A 23,138-nucleotide genomic window follows, 5' to 3' on the forward strand; every position below is an offset into this window, starting at 1 on the left:
ACAAAACAAAGCAAAAATGTTTTATCCATGTAAATAGGGATAAAAGTCTGCAATGTTGTTCCCTAGTAGATGGAGGTTAAGCTGCACTGAGACATTCCTGGGGCAGGAAAAGTATGGGCGTAGGTTGCATTTTCAAAATCTGCATGTGCACCTTTCAAGCAGAACATTGTACCCTTGGCAGTTTTCAAAAAGAGAGAGTACCAGTTGTACTCAATGCTTTCAGAACGGGTGCAAAGCCCGAAGGTAAAATGCACGTGCAGCCTTTGTCCCAATGCAGACGGTTTGAAAACCGACCCCTAAAGGGCAAGCTAATAGTAACAAGTCAAATGGGCAGCACACGCCCCTTTCAAGTTGCCACCATTTTGCTTTTGGACTATACTAAATTCACTGTCCCTCATTTTAGCTGTAGTCATGCTGAAAATATTTCATCAAATAGTAAATACAAACCATACAATATATTCTAGTACTTATTAGTTTTAAAATTGTTCTTTAACAGACATAGTAGCAAAACTTGTTTTTAATCACACTGTCACTATTGCAGGTAAAAACACAGGGTCCAACGTTCAGCCGCTCTCCGGCTGCTGAGACATTTCGGTGGCGCAGCCATGCTGCTGAGCATACTCCAACTATTTTAAAGTGAGCTGGATAAATTTGCCTGGTTTGCTTGAAGACGGCCAAATAACTGTTCTAGACTTTGTTCAGCTAACTTACTGCCTGATTCACGAAGGCTTTTCTCCCCTTCTGCGTCTGTGTGGGGAAAATGCCTCGATGAAGAAGGCCCCTTAGCTGGATAACATTAAATATTGGCATTTATCCGGTTAAGTTGGCCAGAAAACTGGTGACGCCCTTGAGCACCCCTGCCCCATTCTTCACTAACCTTTGAGCTAGAAAAAGATGTGCAACCCCCGTGAAGCAGGGGGAGATGTGCACTGGGATTCCAGGGGCTGGAGTCCGGGGCTGCGCACCTCTTCAAGGAGAGCAGAGCGCCAGGGGGCCTGGACCCCTTTACACGGGAGCTTCCGAGAGAGAGGAGATACAGAGCTACTCCTGACTTAGGAAGGTGGCTGTGGCCCAGGGACATGGTTGGCCAGGCCTTGCAGGGAGGAAGGAGTTTAAGAAGGGGAAGCGAAGGCCCGGGAGACCGATGTGAACAAACCGGCAGACGCTTTGAGAGGAGAAGGAGAGGAGGAAGCCTTACTTCTCCTTGGAGAAGCGGTCACAGAGGTGACTGGTCCTCAGTGGGGAGTTTCCTTGGAAGAGGAAGCTACCCAAAGGAGGAGAGGTCCTGTGGAGTTTCTGTCGGACAACACAGTTCAGCCCCAGCTGATCAGAGAGCCAGAAACTGGAGAAGGGAAAGGAGGTTAGTCTCCCCTATGGAGCAGAGACTGGAGACAGACCCAGGAGGAGCCCAGTCTGAGAAAGGGTTGATCTGGGATGCTGGCTGGCTGCTGTGCCAGAAGACTGCAGCCTAGTCTAATATGGTACATTCGTTAACATTGTGCCTCTGCGAGGGCTGGATTAAGGGGCAAGCCAACCAGGCAAGCGCCCAGGATCCTTACCCGAAAAGGCAGAAAAATCTCACTATCGCCCTCACCGGATCATCATCATCTAGCACAGGTGCCAAACTTGGAGCCTCTCATGAGATCTCATGCAGGTCACCCCCCCCCTCAGGATTAGATTAAGGGGCGGGCCTGCCAGGCAAGTGGCTTTTCTTTTCTGCAGGGTTTATTTTTTCACTGTACTGCCACTGACAGTGAACCACCACTCCCTACCTCTTTCATTGCTGCTACATTAAGCTCCTGCTGACACACACGATCAGCACAGAGACATCACAGACTTCCTGCAGGCCAGAGTCTAGTGCCATCCAATTGCTGCTTCCAGTTTCACTCTGACTAAAGTTTCATCTGCTCCTTGCAGGCTACCAGCTGCTCCTATCCCAGGATATATTAGCAATCCTCCACAGGCCAGCCCAATTTCCCTTTGCAGATTCAAAACCTCTAAACAAAAGCTGTGGGCTGTGTGCATCACAGCCTTTCCTGGCTGTAGGGAGCTTAGTTTTGTGTTTTGAATACGCTGGGCTCAGAGAGCTTGAGGATAGTAAGAAACATTAAGCCATATTTATTGCAGCTAATATACTGTAAAAACCTGTTTCTTTTAATGGACCAAGTTAGAAAGATGGTGTACAGCCTGAGGTTAGAGGTCACTTGGGCCCTGGCCCAGGGCTGGCGGAAGCACTAGGCGAACTAGGCGGTCGCCTAGGGCGCCAGCTTCCCGGGGGCGGCACTGCCCCGGTAAAATTGAGAGCCGCGCTCAGCCGCTGCCCCGGTAAAATGAAAAGAGCTGCATTAAGCCGCCACCCCCCCCGATAAAAATAAAAGAGCCGCTGCCGGCAGCCCGCCCCAAAAGACCCATCTGACCTCCCCCAGCGGTTCGCGTGCTCCCGGTCTCTCCCGCTGCTCTTCCTTCCCTGCTGCTGTTGCCGCCGGGCTATCAGCACGTTCAAGCCCAGCGGGAACGGCAGCAGTGCAAAAAAAAAAAAAGCTGTGGCATCCGCGGCTGCCCTTTTCTTCCTCCCCCCCCCCCCCCGACCCGGAACAGGAAGTGATGCGCGGGAAGGAGAAAGAGCGGTGCCGCATGAAAAAAAAATAGCGGCGACAACAGCATCGGCCCCCGAGCAATTGAAGCAGCCGGGAATCGGGAAAGGAGTCAGCAGCATGAGCCTCCCGCGGCCGATGGGATTCTTCCTTTTTGGCCTGCGGGGGCTGGAGGAGGAGGCTGCTGCAGCTACCATTTGTGCTGGGGGGGGAGAGGAAGTGAGTGAGAGAAAGAGAGAGAAGCAGCCAGCCTGCCTGTGTGTGATTGAGAGCCTGTGTGTAAGTGAGAGAATGTATTTCATCGAGAGCAGGTGTGTGTGATTGAGAGAAACTGGTCAGAGAGCTGATGTATGTGTATATGTGAGAGACAATGAAAGTGACTGCTCAAAGAGATGACTGATGTGTGAAAGTGTGAGACAGTCAGGGATGTGACTGATGTGTGTGTGTGTGTGTGTGAAAGAGAGAAAAAGCATGGAAGTGAGAACTCTGGGTATGTGAGAAAGCATGGGAGTAAGAAGCCTGGTGTTGTGGGGGTGTATGTGAAAGAAAGCATTGGAGTGAGAAGCCTGATTATGTGAGAGAGAGCATGGGAGTGGGAAGCCTGTGTGTGTGTGCATGTATGAGAGAGAGACTGGTTGGTAAGGTGACGGTGTGACTGGTGTGTATGTGTATGTGAATGTGAGAGAGAGAGAATGTGATTCAGGGAATGAGAAGCCTGTGCACCTGGAGAGCGAGCATGGAAATGAGAGAGAGACTGGTGTATGTGTGTGTGTGTGTGTGTGTAACAGAGAGAAAGTGATTATGGGAATGAGAAGTCTGTGCATGTGAAGAGAGTGAGCATGGGAGTGAGAACCTGGGTGTGTGTGAGACACAGCATGGGAGGGAGAAGCCTGTATATGTAAGACAGAACAGGTGACTGGTGTGTGTTTGTGTGTATGTGAGAGAGAGAAAGAAAGTGATTATGGGAATGAGAAGCCTGTGCATGTGAAGAGTGAGCATGGGAGTGAGAAAGCTGGGAGTGTGTGAGATACAGCATGGGAGTGAGAAGCCTGTATATCTGAAAGAGAACATGGGAGTGGGAAGCCTGTGTGTGTGTATGCATGAGAGAGATCAGGTGACTGGTGTTTGTGTATGTGTGAGAGAAAGAAAGTGATTATGGGAATAAGAAGCCTGTGCATGTGGAGAGAACAAGCATGGGAGTGAGAGACTGGTGAGTGTGTGTGAGAAAGAGAAAGTGATTATGAGAGTGAGAAGCCCATATATGTAAGTGGAACACGGGAGTGGGAAGCCTGTGTGTGTATGGCATGAGAGAAACTGTTCAGGAAGGTGACTGGTGTGTTTGTCAAAGACTGGGAGATGATTGGTGTGTGAGAGACAGAAACTGGTCATGGGGGCATGACTGATATGGTGTGTGTGTGAGAGACATGGGCCTTAAGGAAGAGGACCATGAGTATAGAGCTTAGCCACTACTGCTGCTTCTGGTGTGTACTATAGCCTGCATGGAAGAGGAGTAAGAGAGCTGCTGGAGGGGGTAAGTAAAGATGGCTTTTTAAGTTTATTTTTCTTGATTGACTGCCATTTTAATTATTTAATATTATGTGATGTGTCTGCTTTTTTTGTTTGAGCAACAAGTATAGCTTTGGTTTATGTTTATTTTATTTATTTATTTATAAAAGTTTCTATACCGTCGAGAAGACAAATCATCTCAATGGTTTACATGGCATAAAAATGTCAAATAAGTGTTCTGTTATAAATACAGACTTCGTTATTTTCATTAATGCACAATGTAAGTTAATTGTGTGTGGAGGCGGGGGGGGGGGGGGGGGGGGGGGCGGCATAGCTGACGTTTCGCCTAGGGCACCTAATACCCTTGCACCGGCCCTGCTTGGGCCCTATCTCAATGGACATTTTTTCACTGGGCTGGGGAAAATGACTTGGAGGAGTGGTGGTCTTCTGAGTAAAGCCCAGGACTAACAAGATAATAAACTAAACTAAAACATGCAGGGCTGCAGGTATGGGTGGGCAAGCTGGACTCCCACCCAGGGCATCAAGCCAGGGGGGAGAGATGTAAGAGAGGCAAGTCGCACACGGCCCAGCTGCCTTCCATGCCTCTTGAGCTGGCCAATAACAGCCCAGCCTGCCCTTTTAGTGTGAGGGGGTGCCACCATGTCTTGGTCCTGCCCTGGCTTCTGCCAAGGACTAAGCTTGTTTTAGTTTGAATCCAGAGTTTTGAAGAGGACTTCAAACCATTGCCTTGTCTTTCTGCTTGTTTTTTCTTGCAGATATTCCTGAGGGCTCTGCAGTTGTTTTGCTTGCTGATCGGAATTCCTGCAACTGACGCAGCCTGGAGCCAGAGGGCTATGCAAGTGCTGGAATCAGCTATGGAGTGAGCCTCACTCATTGCAGTGTATCTGTACTGTTTGTCTTTTCCTAGTTTTCTTTGGTAGGACCATGGTCATTTCACTTTTAAGAAGAAGCAGATAACCTACCCACTCAAAAGCATTTGAAGAAAGAAGATTTAAGTTGGGTTTTTTCAAGGACTTTATTTGATTAAAATAAGTTTGTCTTGATTTAACAAGAAAAAAAGAACATTTATACTTTTTTTTCCAAAATATCAAAAAATCCTTTTGAGAAAAATTACAAAACTACAAAAAATGTGTTCACTCAAATTTCTGTCCTCATTTTGCAGTTTTCCATGCATTTACCTGGTTACTTGGATATTTTATTTCAAGTTAACAGAACTTCAGTGCACAAAAACATGTATGTGCAATAATAATAGGTTTTCTTTACAGGAGCAGGTACTCAATCAGTGGAAGATGACATGTCTCAAGTTGCCACTTGGGCCTTGCATAACTTCCTCAGTCTGCTGGAACACACAGCTCCAGCTTGCAGTAAAAAACAACTTTATTGCATGCATCAGTGTTCACTTCAGACATAGCTTTCAGTTCCTTTCCTGAGATACCAGCAGAATCATCCCACTAGGATGAATACAACAGTCACTCATAGGGCAGCCCAATTCCCCAGGGCCAAGTAAGACCCATTTCCCAACTGTACCTTTCCAACTGTGGGAGGTACCCTTTCCTTATCAAGCAAGAGGGAATCAAAAGGGGAGAGAGGTAAGATGTCAACTCTGATGGGTCAGAACTGAACTCAATGTAAAAAGGTAATCTATCCAAAAAGGGAAAGAAAGACAGCGAGTCAGAACCGGGAGGAGAAAGGAAGGTGGATACCTCCCCTCCCCATGTTAAGGAGGACAAACTGGAATATTGAATAGGAAGGAGGAGGTGGTTCCTGCAATGGGAGCGGTGTGGACCTCTCTCACCTGATCAGATCAGACAGGGAGTTACAAATGGACAGGAACAGAGAGGGGAGGAGGTAATGGGAGCAAGCAGAGCCAAGGCTGACAGATGCAGGAATGGAATAGCCAAAGGAAACTGAAGAAGCCTCATGAAGAGGAAAGTTTGAGCAACAGGCAAAGTCAACTGAAGTATTTTTTTTCTTTCTCTGTTCCAGTAGCACAGGTAGTAGCAGCTGTGGTTTATCTGTTGCAGGTGGATTGAGGTTTTGTTTTGGGGTTTTTTTTGGGGGTGTTGGCTTACCTGTTGGTGAATGGGCAAAAGAGAGTATGCAGACGTTTTGAGAAGTGGGAAGAAAAAAAAAAAACTCAGTCCACCGAGGGTGGTGGCAAACAAGTCCTCAAATAATAGGGCTTCAGAGGCTGTACTGCTTCCCGAACTTAAAGCTATGCCTTTAAAAGGAGAATATTTTTCCAAAAGAAGGTGAACTGTCTTAATGAGAATTGCTTGTGAACTGTGCACCACTGGTTGTTCCAGAGACTTTTTTTTTTTTTTAACTAAACTGAACCTGAAGATTTTCTTTCAAGTTATAAAGATCAGGATTAATACCAGAATATAACTATTTCAGTGGAGCAAATACTGATTTAGGAAGCCAGAGAAGAGCCTTGAATTGTCTGCAAAGTATTTTTTTATTCTTCTTAACCTCAAATAGAAAATAAGAAAAAAGTGGAACAGGCTGACTAAGAGAAAGCTGTGTTTTTTTTCTGGACATGGGAAATACTACAGCATTCCTCAACCACAGTGTATTCTTGGAATGTGACACTTTGCAGATTCAAAATCTCTTGCTGTAGGCATCTCTGCATCAGGATATATTAGTAATCCTCCACAGCCCAGCCCAATTCCCCTTTGCAGATTCAAAATCTCTAACCAAAAGCTGTGGCATCTCGGTCTGGATGAGCCATTTCTGCCTGAAAGGCAGTGCTCTCTCCCTTAATTGACATACTGGTTCTTTGCAGGAGCTCTGTAATTAGCCTCCACTATGTCTCCCAATCATTATCACATCTTTCTGTGGCTTCTGTCTTCATCCTAATTGTTTCTCTGCCAAAGATCTACAAACTACATTTCCCAGCAGCCCTCTGTGTCCTGTTCCTCCTGGTTTTACAATCCCCTAGCCAACTCTTACTCACATTTATTTCTTCAGGCAGTGTGTGGCAGAGTGTATTTGCTTCTGGGTTTTTTTTTTAGATGTTTGGAGTTTTACTCAGAGAGTCTGAAGCAAAGATCAAAGCTTCAGATATCTTAGCGCTCAAAGTTTAAAGAGAAAAAAAAAAGCTTTTCTGGTGACTGCTTATATATGTGTTTGTGATGTTAATCTAGATTCTAGGAATATGCCTAGATTCTAAGCTTCAGTTACAATATGTAATCTATCATCATCCAAGGTCAAGCAAAACAGCTCTTCCAGATTGGGAGACCTGGCTACCCAAACAGCTATGGCTTTCTGTTAATTTAAAACCAATTCTTTGCAGACCTCTATTGGCTTATATTCTAAAGCACCAATTCAGCAATACCATGAGAAGGTCTCCATCTGAATTACAGGGAACAAAAACATTGTACATCAGTATAAATGCAGTAATATATACCAAGAGCTGGCAAAATCTTTCCCAATGGCTGAAGATAAATAACATTAAAATATGGCCAAACCCCTGTAGAGCTTCTGAATTCAATGTTTTCCAAGAGCAGTAATTATCTCCAAGCCAAACTTGTTTTCTATTTGATAAGAATGCAAGTAAAATAGCCCCAATCCCCAGTGAGCTAAGGCTATTCCCTTCCTGGGTGTATAAAATATGTTATATAGGCAAGTAATGATCTTTAATAGAGCATAAATAATCATCCTTACCATGGACAGGCTGTTTTCATAAGTGAACTGCAAAGTAGCAATGTAGGTGGGACAGGAGAAATCCTTTAGCACGATGTGAGCTGCTTCTGGATCTAAGTAGAAGTTAAACTCTGCACACACAGTTCTGTTACCTTTCCCTATAAAAGAAGAAATGGACTGATTACATATAATGTCACAGATGGAACAGCTCAAGATCCTCAATATTCATTTCAGTTGTATATTTTCCAGTCATGAGGGATGCTTAGTCTGCCCTCCCAGAGAAAGTGGTGATGACAAGGCCAGTGACAGACCCCCAAAAAAGCATGGGACAAACACAGAGGATTCCTAGTGATGACAGAATGGTAGGAAAGCACTGGGTTACCTTTACTGAGGCATAGATGCAGCCCAAGGCAGGAGTGATATGGCTTCATTGTGCTACTTGGAAGGCATGGGGGTAACTTGCACAGAGCAGTAGTTGCACCACTAAAGGGGACACAACAAGACTGTGGTTGGGTTGCATGTGGGAACTTGATCTATTTTGGGTAGATATGCATAAAATCATTCCTGGGGAGACTACATAGGACTTTTTGGCCTTTATCTGCAGTCATTTACTATGTTACTGTGAAGCCAGAAATGAATAGCACAGACGTTTTAAACCATTCACATTCTGAAGAGAGCGTGTCATTCATTTTTAATGTTCTAGTTTTGGGCACTAGCTGCTCTAGCAACACACATTCTACTCATTGGACTGTTAATCTGAGGAAAGACAGAGCTAAACCAAATTATTCCCATTTGCACCATATAATCAATGAAGTGCTGTAAAAAAATTCCAAAGAACCATATACTGAATCATACAGCTTGCAGAAAAACTTACTGCAGAAGATGCTGCAACTTAGCGAGGGTTGATGCGATTGTGTTAAGTATTTTGCCTTCTGTTTTTGATTGGTTGGATTCATAGATCTTGATTTTCTCCAACATTTGTATATAATTTGTAATTTTTGCGTTCAGTATGTGTGCCATCATCTCTGAAGGCTCCTATAAGATTGCATATGAGAAAGCTCTTGTGGTCAACCCTTTGGTTAGCCACTAGATGTCCCTAAGTCCCTTACTATCAGGACTAATAACAGCTTAGTGGAATTTTCCATTCCTTTTCAGTCTCTTCAATGAGCTGACTGTTATTGGCTATCCCAAGGGCATAAGGGGGAGCTAAAGGTATAGACAGCATGGTCATTTTGGTTTGACTCTTGAAGACTTAGGAGCTATTTTTCCTTTTACTCTGCTGAGTTTGGGCCTACTAACCCAACTTGGTATTTTTCCTGCATTCAGAGGAGATTCCTCATCAGTGCACTCCCTGTCTGAGAGAGACTGTCTCATTTTTGGAAGAGAGGGAGATTTTGATCAGGTTTCAATTAGTTGTTTCTCATTCTGAGGAACATCCTGTACCCTTTGGAGAGGGGAAAATACCCAATCCAGAGAGCAGGGGCTGGAGACCTGTGAGCTATCCCACAACTTGGATTCAGGAGAGTGAGAACTTTGTTCAAGATTAGAAACATCGGACTTTCCCCGCCAGAGAAGTCACACGGAACTGAAAGACAGTGAAGGACAGAACATCAAGATCTGGAGACTCCCAACTGGGAGATCAAGATCTGGTCCCTCCCAAAGGGACCAGGATACATGCTGTGGGCAAGAGACAGATCTTTGGACTCAGGTAGGATCTTTTTGTGATTTGGGGCTCCCCACTGGATTCCCTGTCTGACTGGACAGTTGGACACAGATGAGGGAAAGGTAGCAAGCTCTCTCCCAGGAGCTAGATTGATGGATATGAGCACCCCAGCAGGGAGACTATGTAAATAGTTCAAACCCACAGTTTCATTTGTGGAAAGTATATGGGACAGTGATCGATGTTTGTTTTGGAAATAATCAGTACATTTTATTTGAACAACCAGTCTATGTCCAGCCTGTCTGTCCCTGAGGAGAATCCAATACCAGAGAAATACATACACTTAAGGCAAAACCACTTCATCACCTGGACCAAGAAGGATTTCCTACCTGCCCTGCCCCCATACCCACACAGCAAGAACTCCCTCCCTAGATCTACAGAGAGAAGGGATAGAATGGAGAAAATAACACCCATTTCATTAAAAGTGATATTGTGGAAGGGCTGGAGGAGAAAGTGTGTCTGGAGTTGATATGAAAATCTGCAACATGGCAGACATGGTCTAGAAAAGATAAAAGATCATTAATAAAAGATTGAACGAAAGGTCAAGCACTTCAGAATCTGAAGATGCCAGTTTTACATAAAATGTACTTTAACATACCTGGATTAACAAGTGTTTTTGTATATGATGATTAGAAAAGAGTACCTCTACTTCTCTCGAGTCCATTTGGGAGTGTTAGAGTGAAGATACTTTTCATTTGTAAAGCATTATTTTAAGAGCCTTTTTGAAGAGACAAATTCTTTAAATATGAGTGTTTTTGTTAAAATTGAAAAATAATCTTTAGTCTGTTTTTATAGTGAATATTTCAATGTCAGTTGGTTTTGTTTTTTGTTTTAAAACACACCTTGTCCACATTTTGGTGATTGACTGTATGGTATTTATTTACCACCTCCCCTGTTTCCCAAGAAATGGAGCTAGGAGTGAGCCACAGAATGTACTGTTGACTCCCAGCTCCCCCATGCCTCAGGCACTACTGCTGGCTGCTACCAGCTCCTTTACATGGCTCCCCTATTATTGTGCTCGGTTCAATGGTGCTATCTATCAGCATCTTCCCAGAGTGCTACACTATTTTAAGATTAATTTAGGGAGTTATTTTTAGATTCCTAGAAGATTATTGTATGTGAAGTGGGCTTGTTAGTGAATCAAAACAATTCCCAGTAATTGATAAATGTGGATCAATATATCTATATTGCACATAGCTTAAGCATAAGGAAGGCCTGAAACTATAGCATGTTGTCATTTGATTTTCTTACTAGGCTGCTTGATACTAATGAGCTAAAGATAAGCCAGGATACTCTGTTCTTTCTACATTAGTTTTTCTAAGAGATAAGGCTGGTGAAGGCCTATGTTTGAACCTTTTGGGAGTTGGGCAGTACAAAGATCTTTAATTGGCCATAGTTTAACAGGCTACAGCTGCCTATTGTCATAGATATGAGTGCACTTAACACTTGAAGACTGTGGATTACAGACAGAAAAGTAAGGATTCAAGGAATTGAATTTGGTAGTGTTCTTTGAATGGCCTACAGACAGAGAGCAAGCAGCTGGTTTGTGGAGTTCCTGATGTCGTAACAGCCTTCCATTTTCGAGACGATACTTTTCTCATAGGCCTTCCTTTCTTTGAGATAGTATTTCCTGTATAGACTCTTTTTTCTTTATTTCTATCTTTGTTATTGCAATAAATATGTCTTGATTAATCTATGTAATGCTTATGGTGATGCTGTGTGCTTATTACTGATATTCACTTTGGTATTGTCTTTACTAATTATAGAATTTTATACCATATTTTTATTATATTCAGTAAACTAAGTTTTGCTTTTACAAATTGTGTGTGTTCTATTTATTTATTTATTTAAAGAATTTATATACCGGGGTTCCTGTATAGTATACATATCACCCCGGTTTACAAGGAACCATAACTATCGCTAAGGAACCGTAACTATCGCTTCATTTAGCGGTTTACATTGAACATTTAGCGGTTTACATTGAACATAGTTAATTTGAGAAAAACATAATAAAACATAAATAAACATAAAATAGTTAATTTGAGAAAAAGTATATAATATGGTTAACCAGTTAATAACTAAAAGGCAGGTTAATAAGTAAATAACATTGAACTTGATAGAATCTGGTAACAGGATAAAATATAGTGTTGCTTATGCTTAAGTACAGTTTCGTGTTAATTTCTTCAGAGAGATATAAGCTGGGGAAGATACGGAGGATATGAAATGCCTTTTTTCTTGCTCATTAGCTCTATGGGAAAGCTTGTTCGAACAACCAAGTCTTAAGTTTCTTTTTAAATGTAGCGTGGCACGGTTCAAGGCGAAGGTCCGGAGGGAGCGAGTTCCAGAGAGAAGGGCCCGCTGTGGATAGAGCACGTTTCCTCAGGGAGGATTTCGCCTGTTGTGTGGTTAGTCTGTACTGATATGCGCTTCTAGTTGGTTTCACTGATGTGTGTAGCTGAATTTGAAATGTTAAATTGAGTGGAGCGATATTATGTGAGGCCTTATGTATCATCATTAAGGACTTGAATTGGATCCTGTATTTTATCGGGAGCCAGTGTAGATGATGCAGGATTGGGGTGATATGGTCTCTTTTTTTGGCATTTGAGAGAATTCTTGCCGAGGCATTCAGGACCATCTGAAGTGGTTTTGTGGTGCAAGCTGGTAGGCCAAGGAGGAGAGAGTTACAGTAGTCCAGTTTTGGGAGTATGATGGCTTGTAGAACCATGCGGAAATCTCTGTACAGAAGGAGTGGTTTTAGTTTCTTTAAGGTTTGTAGTTTAAAGAAACATTCTTTTGTTGTGTTATTGACAAATTTGTTGAAGCTGAATCCACCGTCTAAGATGACTCCCAGGTCCTTTACTTGTTGAGAAAAGGTATCCGGACTTTGGTTGGCGTTCGGAGGAGTGGATGGGACATAGTTTTCCGGTGCTATAATGAGGATTTCAGTTTTGTTTGTGTTTAAGACTAGGTTGAGGCTGGTGAGAAGGTTGTTGATAGCTGCGAGACATTTACTCCAGTGTGACATGGCTTTGTGTAGTGTGTCCTCTATAGGGATGAGGATTTGTATGTCATCCGCATATAGGAAGTGTATAAGCTTGAGGTTGGTGAGTAATTGGCAGAGAGGGAGAAGATATATATTGAAGAGAGTCGGGGAGAGGGATGAACCTTGCGGAACTCCCCTTTTAAATTCGATGGCACGAGACTCTTTGTTATTTATCCTGACCTTGTATGATCTGTCCTCCAAAAAAGATTTGAACCAGTTGAACGCTGCTCCTGTAATGCCAATGTCCGTTAGGCGTTGCAGGAGGCACGGGTGGTTTACAGTATCGAACGCTGAAGAGAGATCCAGGAGAGCGAGGAGGCAAGGTTGGCCTTTTTCTAGATTAAAGATAATGGTGTCTGATAGTGAGGCTAATAGCGATTCTGTGTTCCTAGTCTTACGAAAACCAAATTGGTTTGGGGTGAGGATGTTATTTTCTTCAAGAAAGTCTGAAAGTTGTTTGTTAACCACTTTTTCCATAGTTTTGGCTAACATAGGGAGGTTTGCTATAGGTCTGAAGTTGGCTGGATCTGAGGTGGGAAGGTTGGGCTTTTTGAGGAGCGGTTTGAGCATGGCTAACTTGAGTTGGTTGGGAACTTGACCTTGAGTGAGAGAGCAGTTGATGATGTCTGCAACAGGTTTGGCTATGGTGTTGGTGATCATACTCAGGGTGTTTGAAGGGATATGGTCCGATGGGTGAGAGGAAGGTTTTATTTTTTTGAGAATGTTCTCTATTTCTAAAGTAGATGTGGGATCAAACTTGTCCAGCACTGATGGGGTTTTGTTGGGTTGTAAGGTGGTTGAGTGCAATGATTGTTGGGCGGTTGAGTGCGGAGGCTGTTGATCTGTTGTGTCCAAAGATTGTTGAGCGGTTGAGTGAGCTGATTGTTGAATGTGGTTTGGAAGTGTAGCTGCTCCTTTGAGGGGGGCTAGAAGTGATGTGATTTTGTTGTCGAAGAAGGCAGCTAGTTCATTCGCTTTGTTGAGAGCTTGGTCGTCTGGAATGGTAGGCGCAGGAGGTTTAGTAAGGGTAGAAACGTATGAGAAAAGTGCTCTTGAATCAAATATGAGGTGGTGGATCTTTTTGGAGAAGAATTCTCTCTTGGTTTTGTTGATGTCATTTCTGTATGAGTTGAGGCACTCTTTGTAGATGAGGAGGGTGGTTGAAGATGGGTTTCTTCGCCAATTTTGTTCCTTGGATCTCAATTCATGTTTGCGTTTTTTCAGCTCAGGAGTGAACCAAGGTTTCCTGTTGTCTTTGTTAGGGTTGATATATTTAGTCGTCATGGGGCACATTTGGTCTGCAACCTTTTTAGTGATGTTGGTCCATGAAGAAGTCGCTGAGTTGGCGTCGGAGAGGTCCAGATGCACTAGTTCCTTGGCCAGTTGTTCACTGAGTTGGTCTCCAGAGCATTGTTTCCTGATGGAGATGGCTATTGATTGTGTGGATTGCGGGGAGATCTCCTTTATTTCTAACACCGATGTTATGATTCTGTGGTCTGTCCATGGTACTGGAAGGCAAGTGGGGATGTTGTGTGTTGTGATTCCATCGTTTATGAAGATAAGGTCCAACGTATGACCTGCTTTGTGGGTTGGTTCTGTCACAATCTGTCTAAAACCCATATTGCTGAGCGAGGCGAGAAGAGTTTTACAGTTGGTGGATTGAGGTTGGACATCTACGTGGAGGTTAAAATCTCCCATGAGTATGGTAGGATTACTGGAGTTTAGGTGTTTTGCTGTGAGTTCTATGATTGATGATGGGTCTGATTCCAGTATTCCAGGAGGGGCATAAATTAAACCAATCGTCAGGTGTTTCAATTTGAAGAGTGCAAATTCGATGTTTGATAGGTTATTTGAGGTCTGCAAAGCCAGACCTAGTGATTTTTTGGCTGCGAGGAGAAGTCCACCTCCTCTTTTTTTGTGTCTGGGTATGGAGAGAAGATCGTATGCCTGGATGGGTAGCTGATTTATTAGAGCGGTGTCGGTGGGTTTTAACCAGGTTTCTGTGATGGCACATATGTCTGGTTTTGCGTCGGATAGTAAGTCATTGAGTATATGAGTTTTCTTAGAGATGGATTGTGCGTTAACAAGCGTGAGAGAGAAGAGCGTCAGCCCTAGAAATTGGGTGACCGGTGTCAGCAGGATAGGCCTTAGCCTCTGTTGACGGTTGTGATGGGGGGGAGTGGGGGGCTTAGGTGCTCTCCACTTGTGGCTGTGGATGATGGGAATTGTGAGGATTCCCATGATTAGATGTATCAGCTGGCGAATGCAGTCAGGAGAATGCTGGGCGAATCCCGTCAGATGAATGCTGGGCGAATGCAGTCAGATGAATGCTGGGCGAAAGCAGTTGGATGAATGCAGTCGGATGCGGTCAGATGAATGCAGGGCGAATGCAGTCAGATGAATGCAGGGCGAATGCAGTCAGATGAATGCTGGGCGAATGCAGTCAGATGAATGCTGGGCGAATGCAGTCAGATGAATGCTGGGCGAATGCAGTCAGATGAATGCTGGATGATTGCTGGAGTGGAAGGATGAGCGCTGGATGACTGCTAGATGCTAGGTGACTGCTGGAGTGGAAGGATGTGCTCAGGGTTGTTGTCTGTCTAGTTCAGGTGTGCTAGGATTTGGAAGGAGTGGCGAGACTGAGTGTTGATGGTATGGGTTACTATTGTAGTCTCACCCTGACCTCACCTCACCAGAGTCTCACAAAGGGGCTCGCTAAGGGGCAGGCCCCTTAGGTCGCGCCCCTTCGGACGTGCGACGCCCGGCGCGCGACGCCGTCTGTGAGCGTTTAAATTTAAAGGGCTTCACACAGCCTTTTCAAGGGCCGGGTGCCTTTCAGAGTGCCTTTCAGGGGGAGTGGTTTGCACTCACCGCGATGTCTTTTTCGTGCGCCTAACGCGCGGCTCCCTTCTCCCAGCACCTGAATGAGGCGTCCTCCACCAGTCTTGCAGGGACCCTGGGTCGCGGCAGAAAGGGCGTCCGGGAGAGGTTCCTCAGTTTAAATCCCCCTCTAGTCGCGCGGGTATAATGTCATCGATCGGCGCGCCCTGAGAGGGGGGAGGATGATTCCGCTCGTCTATGTGTGCAGATCTCGGCGGAGCAGACGGCTGCGGCTAGACACGTGGTCGATCGGTGTGTGAGGCCCTCGGAGGTAAGTGCGAGAAATAATGGGCCTTACCCCGACGGGCTCGTGCGCCGACCGCGCGGCTCCCTTCTCCCAGCACCTGAATGAGGCGTCCTCCACCAGTCTTGCAGGGACCCTGGGTCGCGGCAGAAAGGGCGTCCGGGAGAGGTTCCTCAGTTTAAATCCCCCTCTAGTCGTGCAGGTATGATGTAACATACCACCACTCAGCCCACCTTTCATAAGCACAAACTGGATGATCCACCACTGGGTACATCAGGGTCTCTCTGGCTTTGGGGCTAAGTGAAATTAGTATTAGCAAAACCTCCCTTGTCAAGCTCCCAAATTACCTTTCCCTGGCATCTTCACCATGGCATACATTAAAGGAATCAATTGGACCATACTCAGAGGAAGACACAGCAACCAAAGAATTCTTCTTTAACCTTTCCTCCCAACAAATGAGTAGAAAAAAATTCAAGAAAAAATTGGAGTAGAGCAGCAGCAAGAAAGAGCTTCACTACATGCAACTTCCCTCAGGTCCCATCTTGACCTAGGCACAGATGTTCAAAAATCCAGCATGCTTTGGTGGAATACAAGAGTGTGGGGCTCAGAGAGGGTTTCAAGGGGAAGGCCAGTGGTTGCCCAGGAGAGCATGGTTTTCCTATATATCAAATGTAACATAATGTCTGTTTTTTCTACTGTTAATTTATTGAAATAAAAAATTAAACACAAAACAAAAAAAAAGGTTTGGATAAGTTCCTGGAAGAAAAGTCCATAAACCATTATTAAGGTGGACTTGGAGAAATCCATTCCTTTTCCCTGGGATAAGCAGCATGAAATCTATTGACCTTTTACGATCTTTCCAGGTGCTTTTGATCTAGATTGGCCTCTGTTAGAAACAGAATACTGGGCTTGATGGACTTTTGGTATGACACATATGTCATATGGCTAAAAGACAGGAAACAGAGAGTAGGATTAAATGGGCAATTTTCTCAGTGGAAGAGAGTGGACAGTGGAGTGCCTCAGGGATCTGTATTGGGACCTTTACTTTTCAATATATTTATAAATGATCTGGAAAGAAATACGACGAGTGAGATAATCAAATTTGCAGATGACACAAAATTGTTCAGAGTAGTTAAAATCACAAACAGATTTTGATAAATTGCAGGAAGACCTTGTGAGACTGGAAAATTGGTCATCCAAATGGCAGATGAAATTTAATGTGGATAAGTGCAAGGTGATGCATATAGGGAAAAATAACCCATGGTATAGTTACACAATGTTGGGTTCCATATTAGGTGCTACAACCCAAGAAAGAGATCTAGGTGTCATAGTGGATAACACATTGAAATAGTCGGTGCAGTGTGCTGCGGCAGTCAAAAAAGCAAACAGAATGTTGGGAATTATTAGAAAGGGAATGGTGAATAAAACGGAAAATGTCATAATGCCTCTGTATCGCTCCATGGTGAGACCGCACCTTGAATACTGTGTACAATTCTGGTTGCCGCATCTCAAAAAAGATATAATTGCGATGGAGAAGGTACAGAGAAGGGCTACCAAAATGATAAAGGGAATGGAACAGCTCCCCTATGAGGAAAGACTAAAGAGGTTAGGACTTTTCAGCTTGGAGAAAACGGCTGAGGGGGGATATGATAGAGATGTTTAAAATTATGAGAGGTCTAGAACGGGTAGATGTGAATCGGTTACTCTTTCGAATAATAGAAAGACTAGGGGGCACTCCATGAAGTTAGCATGTAGCACATTTAAAACTAATCGGAGAAAGTTCTTTTTTACTCAATGCACAATTAAACTCTGGAATTTGTTGCCAGAGGATGTGGTTAGTGCAGTTAGTATAGCTGTGTTTAAAAAAGGATTGGATAATTTCTTGCAGGAGAAGTCCATTACCTGCTATTAAGTTCACTTAGAGAATAGCCACTGCCATTAGCAATGGTAACATGAAATAGACTTAGTTTTTGGGTACTTGCCTGGTTCTTATGGCCTGGATTGGCCACTGTTGGAAACAGGATGCTGGGCTTGATGGACCCTTGGTCTGACCCAGTATGGCATTTTCTTATGTTCTTATCTTATATGACTAAAAAATACTTTTATGGCTTTAGGGCAGTATTTCTCACCGCTGAATTTCCCACCAAAGCTAGCTGGAAGCTGGATAAGTTGTGGGGTTTTTTTTTTTAATTTTGTTTTCTAAATAGAGCTAAATGTCCTAGTCAGTCAGTAGCTACATATAACCCCCACTGCACATATATGAGAACATATCCCTGCAATCTGGCTATCAGTACAAACGCTGCGGAGCTCGAGGGAGGGCAGTTTAAAGACAACCTATGTACCAGACGATTGACAGACCTCATTCTGTGTCTTTCTGTCCTGCTCCTTTCCCTGTCTTTATTCTTCCCATCCCAGTATTCTAACCTCCATACCATCCATGTTTCCTCCCATGATGTACAGGTGTTTCAGCTTCTGCGGAAAGGTGGGATCCAGTTTTACTGCCAAGGCCAGATTGGTCAAAGGTCCCGTTGCTACCAAACAGATCTAACAGGAAACAGATTGAAAGCATAATATAAATATAAACTAGAAATCAAGATAGGATTACATATCTTCAGGTTCCATTATGATAAAACTTATACGAATTTCCTAAAATGCCCTTAGCACCATCAGTTGTAAAAATTTCTCCAAGCAGAAGTTCCTCCTAATTTATTTATTTAAAAAAAAAAAAATGCACAGTCCACATTTATTCCTAGTGGCTTAAAAAACATTTGTTCATAATTTAAAATAAATACTCACAAACTGACAAACACAGCACTGTGCGCAGGAGAGGGCTGACCATTTGTGCAATAAGGCAGTGGCAGAGGACTAGAAGCCTCAGATGGGTGGTTAGGGGGCCAATGACCCTTATTGCCCCGGTGCCCAGATCACTGTCAGTCTACCCCTGACTGTGCATCTTTAAACATCTAATAATCCGCACTGATTAATTTATTTAGGAGTGGAGTACATGCTTTTTTTTTAAGTTAATAAATAATTGCCTCCATCAAGAGTGGTCACAAATATAATTAAATCAGATGGCCTCAGACAATTATAGATGCTATGCTCCCATATATTAATTGGGTATATCAAAGGCCTGCCTGAATAAAATAGCCTTTAGCTGCTTTCAGAAAGTTTTATAACAAACCTCTTACCGCAATACATCGGGAATCTGGGCCCCTAGGCTTCGGCCTGCCACTGCAAAGATTCTCTCTCTGGTTGCCACAAGCTTGATCATTTTGTGGCTGGGTACGTTTAACAAACATTGTCCCGAAGAGTGCAAATTTCTGGTAGAGTGGTATATTTTTAAAAGTGAAGACATGCTAGCAGGAGCATCTGTACTCGGAGCTTTGTGGACCATAAATAAGTAAGATTTTAGATTTTCTCCCTCCACGCCACAGACAATCAATAAAGAGAGTATAATATTGGTGAGACATGCTTGTAATGGGTAATGCCAGCTGGAATTTGTGCTGCGCAATTCTGAATGACCTGCAGCATTTTGAGCATGCTTTGTGGTAGGCCCAAATATATGTAATTACAATAATGTAATGCAGATATAACCAGCAATTCTATTACTGTCCGGAAGTCACCAGCAGATAAATAAGGTTATAGCTTGCATAACATCTGTAGTTTCCAGAAAGATTTTTTTTTTTAACTACTGCTCTGTCCTCCGGTTTAAAGTTTAAGCTCAGAGTCAAACTGAGCACCAGCAAATAGTACACTAGATGGAAATGGTGACAGGGGATGGCAACTAAGTCTAAAGATTTCAGTTTTTGCCAGGTTAAATGAAAGGCTATTGTTGATTAGCCAGCTCTTTATTGCAGAAAAATAGATTGAAATTAGCCCCAAAGTTGTGTTTTATAGCTGATTGTATGAAAGAGAGAAAAATTTAACATCGTCCATATAGAGACAGTAGTGGAGGTGCAACCCTGATAATAGCTTGCATATCGACCCTGTATAGATATTAAATAATAAGGACAATGACAATGAAAGCTGGGATACTTCAGTCTTTAAAAGATGCCAAAAAGAAAGCTGTGAGACATAAAGTACTTGTAGGGTCTGCCCTGACAGATAGGATTGAAACCACGCCAGCGTAATACTGGAAAGCCCAATCTGTGAACGACAGGCATCGAGGATATCATGGTCCAGTGTGTTAAACAGTCGCTACATCCAGAAGGATGCAACCGGTGAGATCAGAGCCATGTTGAGTAACCTCTATGCTTGATCTAATCAATAATTCTGTGCTAGAATTTGGTCTGAATCCAAACTGAAACTGATCTAGAATCTTATGTCAGATCAACATACTGAAGTTGTTTGAGTATGGTTGCTTTAACAACCTTTGCTAAAAATGGTATGGACGAGATAGGGTTGCAATTAGATAGCTCAGGAGGGTCAGTGTTTGGCTTCACTGATAACAGGTAGATTGATGCCTGCTGTAACACCGGTGGCAAAATCCCATTTTCCAGGGAGCTGTTGATGAGGCTGGGTCTTAGCTCTGGAATTGGGGGATGCTCTTTTGGCACTTCCTTTCCCTCACTACTTGATATATATTCCCGTGTGTTGCAGTTTTATTTTATACTCCGTGAGTGATTGCTCTTGTTGGAAAAGTATGTGTGTGATTTCAATGAATTTTGTGGTGTTTCACTAATTCTGCAACATTACATTCTATACTTTCTATTTTAATGTGAAATGCAGTAGTATAATTAGCAAGCGAAGAGGAAAACTGGGCTTGTCCAAAGATGGATTTTTCCCTGGGGGCGTCTTCGCAGTTATCTGCTTTTATAAAAGGTTTCTAAATTAGGAGGACTTCACTTTGTTTAGATGGAAGAGGACCTGGAAGCCTAGGTGAAGCAGGCAAACAGCCTGGAACACTATACGGAGCTATTGTATAGGTTGCAAAATGTTATCTTAAGAAAACAAAGTAAGAATGAAAAGAATCCAGTGCAGTTTTCAAAATAGGTGACTGAAAAGGATTTGGCAAAAAGATTAGGATGTAGGACAGGGGTGGCCAACTCTCGTCCTCAAGAACCAAAAACAGGCCTGGTTTTCAGGTTTTTATGTTTTTGTGCATTGCGTTTTGTATTGTTTTTAAAAACTTTAGGATGTCTTTATTTTTATGATGTAATGTTTATTTTATGTATATTTTTTGTACCCCACTCTGAACTATGGAGAAGCAGGATCTAAATATTTTAAATAAATAAATATATCCACAATGAATATGCATGAGTTACATTTGAATGCACTGTTTCCCTTGTATGCAAATCTCTCTCATGCATATTCATTATGGATATGCTGAAAACCAGATCTGTTTTTAGGAGAGGGACCCCCAAACTCGATCCATGAGGGCCACAACCCAGTTGGGTTTTCAGGATTTCCACAGTGAAAGTAACCCCATCCCCAGATGTGGACTGCTACCTGATAGGGCCATAAAAATATTTGTATAACTCTATCTTGGCACAGTCTCTTCTTTTCAGGGCCTGGATTCTTTGAGTGAGGGCGGGATTACTCCCAAGGCCCTGCGTGTCCTTTGTTCTTATCCCTGGGAAGAGGGTAATCATGAGTCCCAGTGTGTGTTGGAGATCCTAAATGAAGTCAATGGAGCCACTGTGTTTGTGTCCAATTAAATCTTTACTGTTGCAAATGAGTGAAAATGGCCCAGCACTGATCCACAGCACCACTGAACATATTCTTTTACAGTGTCCTCCTGAATCTGTGCAGGAATATCGGCTGCTAGAGCCAGGGGAATTTCCACCCTCCAGGGCTCTGGAAAAATAGAGCCTCCAGGTGGGTAGGGGGTCCTATAGATGGGGAGAACATCCCTCCAATTGGCAAAGATTCAAAGTTATTGTCTCTGCACAGAGAGAGAAACATTCTCTCTCTCCCCAGGGGTTAGAAGCACCGCTGGGTGTCTTCAGAGATGTTAGGCTTTGCCTTTACTCACAATTAGTTGATTCCTCAAGTTTATTTAGGCTGCAATCCTTTATCTTTTCTGTTGCTAATCCCCATTGGGAGGGATTCCGTGAAGCAGGACTTGGTGCTCCAGTCAGGAAGGAAGGGCAGTCAGAGCCTCCTCCTGGATCTTAAAAAAACAAATCTTTCCCAAAACTGAAGATAACACCAGAGCGTATCCTTACGGCAGGTCACTAGCACCCCCTTCCTCGTGGAGGGTATAGTGGGCAGCTCTTCCCTAACCTGCACAGCCCCCCTGGGCCCAGGAGGTATACAGGCTACAGTAAGGCTCCTACCACTTAAAACAGCAAATTCCAAAAAATGTACCCAGAGGGAAAAATCCAGGCCAAGCCAGTAAATGGATTGGAAAGGAAAAAACCCCTCCCGACCCTGGCCAGGACCACCAAGCAGAGCTTGCCTGGCTCCTCTGACTGGGCCTGTAAAATAACAAAAACATAAGCTCCTGTCTACCTCTGAACTCTGTCACCCTAAAAGGACTGCCTCCCAATTTGTAGCAAGGAAGCGGTTATATATCCTGCTCAGGGGATGGCCATTCCAGACCCCACAGAAGGAGAGGCTGCATTTGAATGGAACCTCCCCGACAACCCAAACCCTCACTAACCAACTGATCTTAACACCCAGGACCAGTGGCGGACTCACGATGTCGGACCGGCCTGAGTATTCGCCGCCCAGGCCATGTCACGTGGTCTGCTGAGCGCGGCTCTATCACAGCCGCGCACGGCAGACCACGTGACTGGAGCAATCGGCCCACCGGGGGATGCCCGATAGGCCAATCCGCCCCTGCCCAGGACTTACTGGTAATGTGACCATAGAGTCTGCTACATGAATATGCATGAAATCTATTTGCATGTATTGCCTGAAAAGGCAAAATGAAGCAGGAAAGGCAGTCAAGAAAGCAAAGGCAGATACAGAAGAGATGAGACCTTTCTCGGATACGTTAACCAAAGGAGAAAAGCAAGGATAGGTTTACTGTTTAAGACTGAGATGAACAAGAAAGTTTGAGTGAATTAGGGGGTGGAAAAAGGTAGAAATACTCTACTGTGCCCTGAGCTCCCTCTACCCAATTCAAAAACTTTGATCTGAAGCTCTGGTTGAGGAACTCCAATATGTAAACTTGACTTTCCTCTTCCCATACTGGCAAGGGCTAATGACGTAGGTATTCTTCTGAACATGGAAGAAAGACTTCTGTAATCAGCGCTGACTGAGTTCAAAAGGATTAACTCTGCATAGTTCATCTGACAACCAGCATCCAGAAGAGTCACAATATATTTTAAATAAGGTCTCAGGATCAGAACGTGTAAAGGAAAAAGTTACCCAAATACAATGGAATGGCTACTCAATTTAATTTTTCAATTTCTATGTCAGCCTCCTCCAAAAAGGGACCAGGGTGGCTTAAAGAAACATATATATAAACACAATGAAAACATCAAATACAATACCATAAATATCATATATATCAATAAAATAGCATAAATATCAGGT

At 43.6% G+C, this 23,138-nt stretch overlaps 1 protein-coding gene across 1 annotated transcript in view; it reads right to left on the reverse strand.

The window, feature by feature from the left end:
• LOC115093078 (inosine-uridine preferring nucleoside hydrolase-like) overlaps positions 1-23,138 on the reverse strand; it is a 39,383-nt gene that overhangs the window by 2,132 nt on the left and 14,113 nt on the right. Inside the window, exons 4-5 of the mRNA XM_029604749.1 lie at positions 18,086-18,197; positions 7,788-7,924 (exon numbers count right to left, since the gene is read on the reverse strand). Coding sequence (XP_029460609.1) covers positions 7,788-7,924; positions 18,086-18,197 — 249 coding nt within the window. The remainder of the gene's footprint in view (positions 1-7,787; positions 7,925-18,085; positions 18,198-23,138) is intronic.

This window comes from Rhinatrema bivittatum, chromosome 5 (assembly GCF_901001135.1).
Source record: "Rhinatrema bivittatum chromosome 5, aRhiBiv1.1, whole genome shotgun sequence".
Classification (NCBI taxonomy): Eukaryota; Metazoa; Chordata; class Amphibia; order Gymnophiona; family Rhinatrematidae; genus Rhinatrema; species Rhinatrema bivittatum.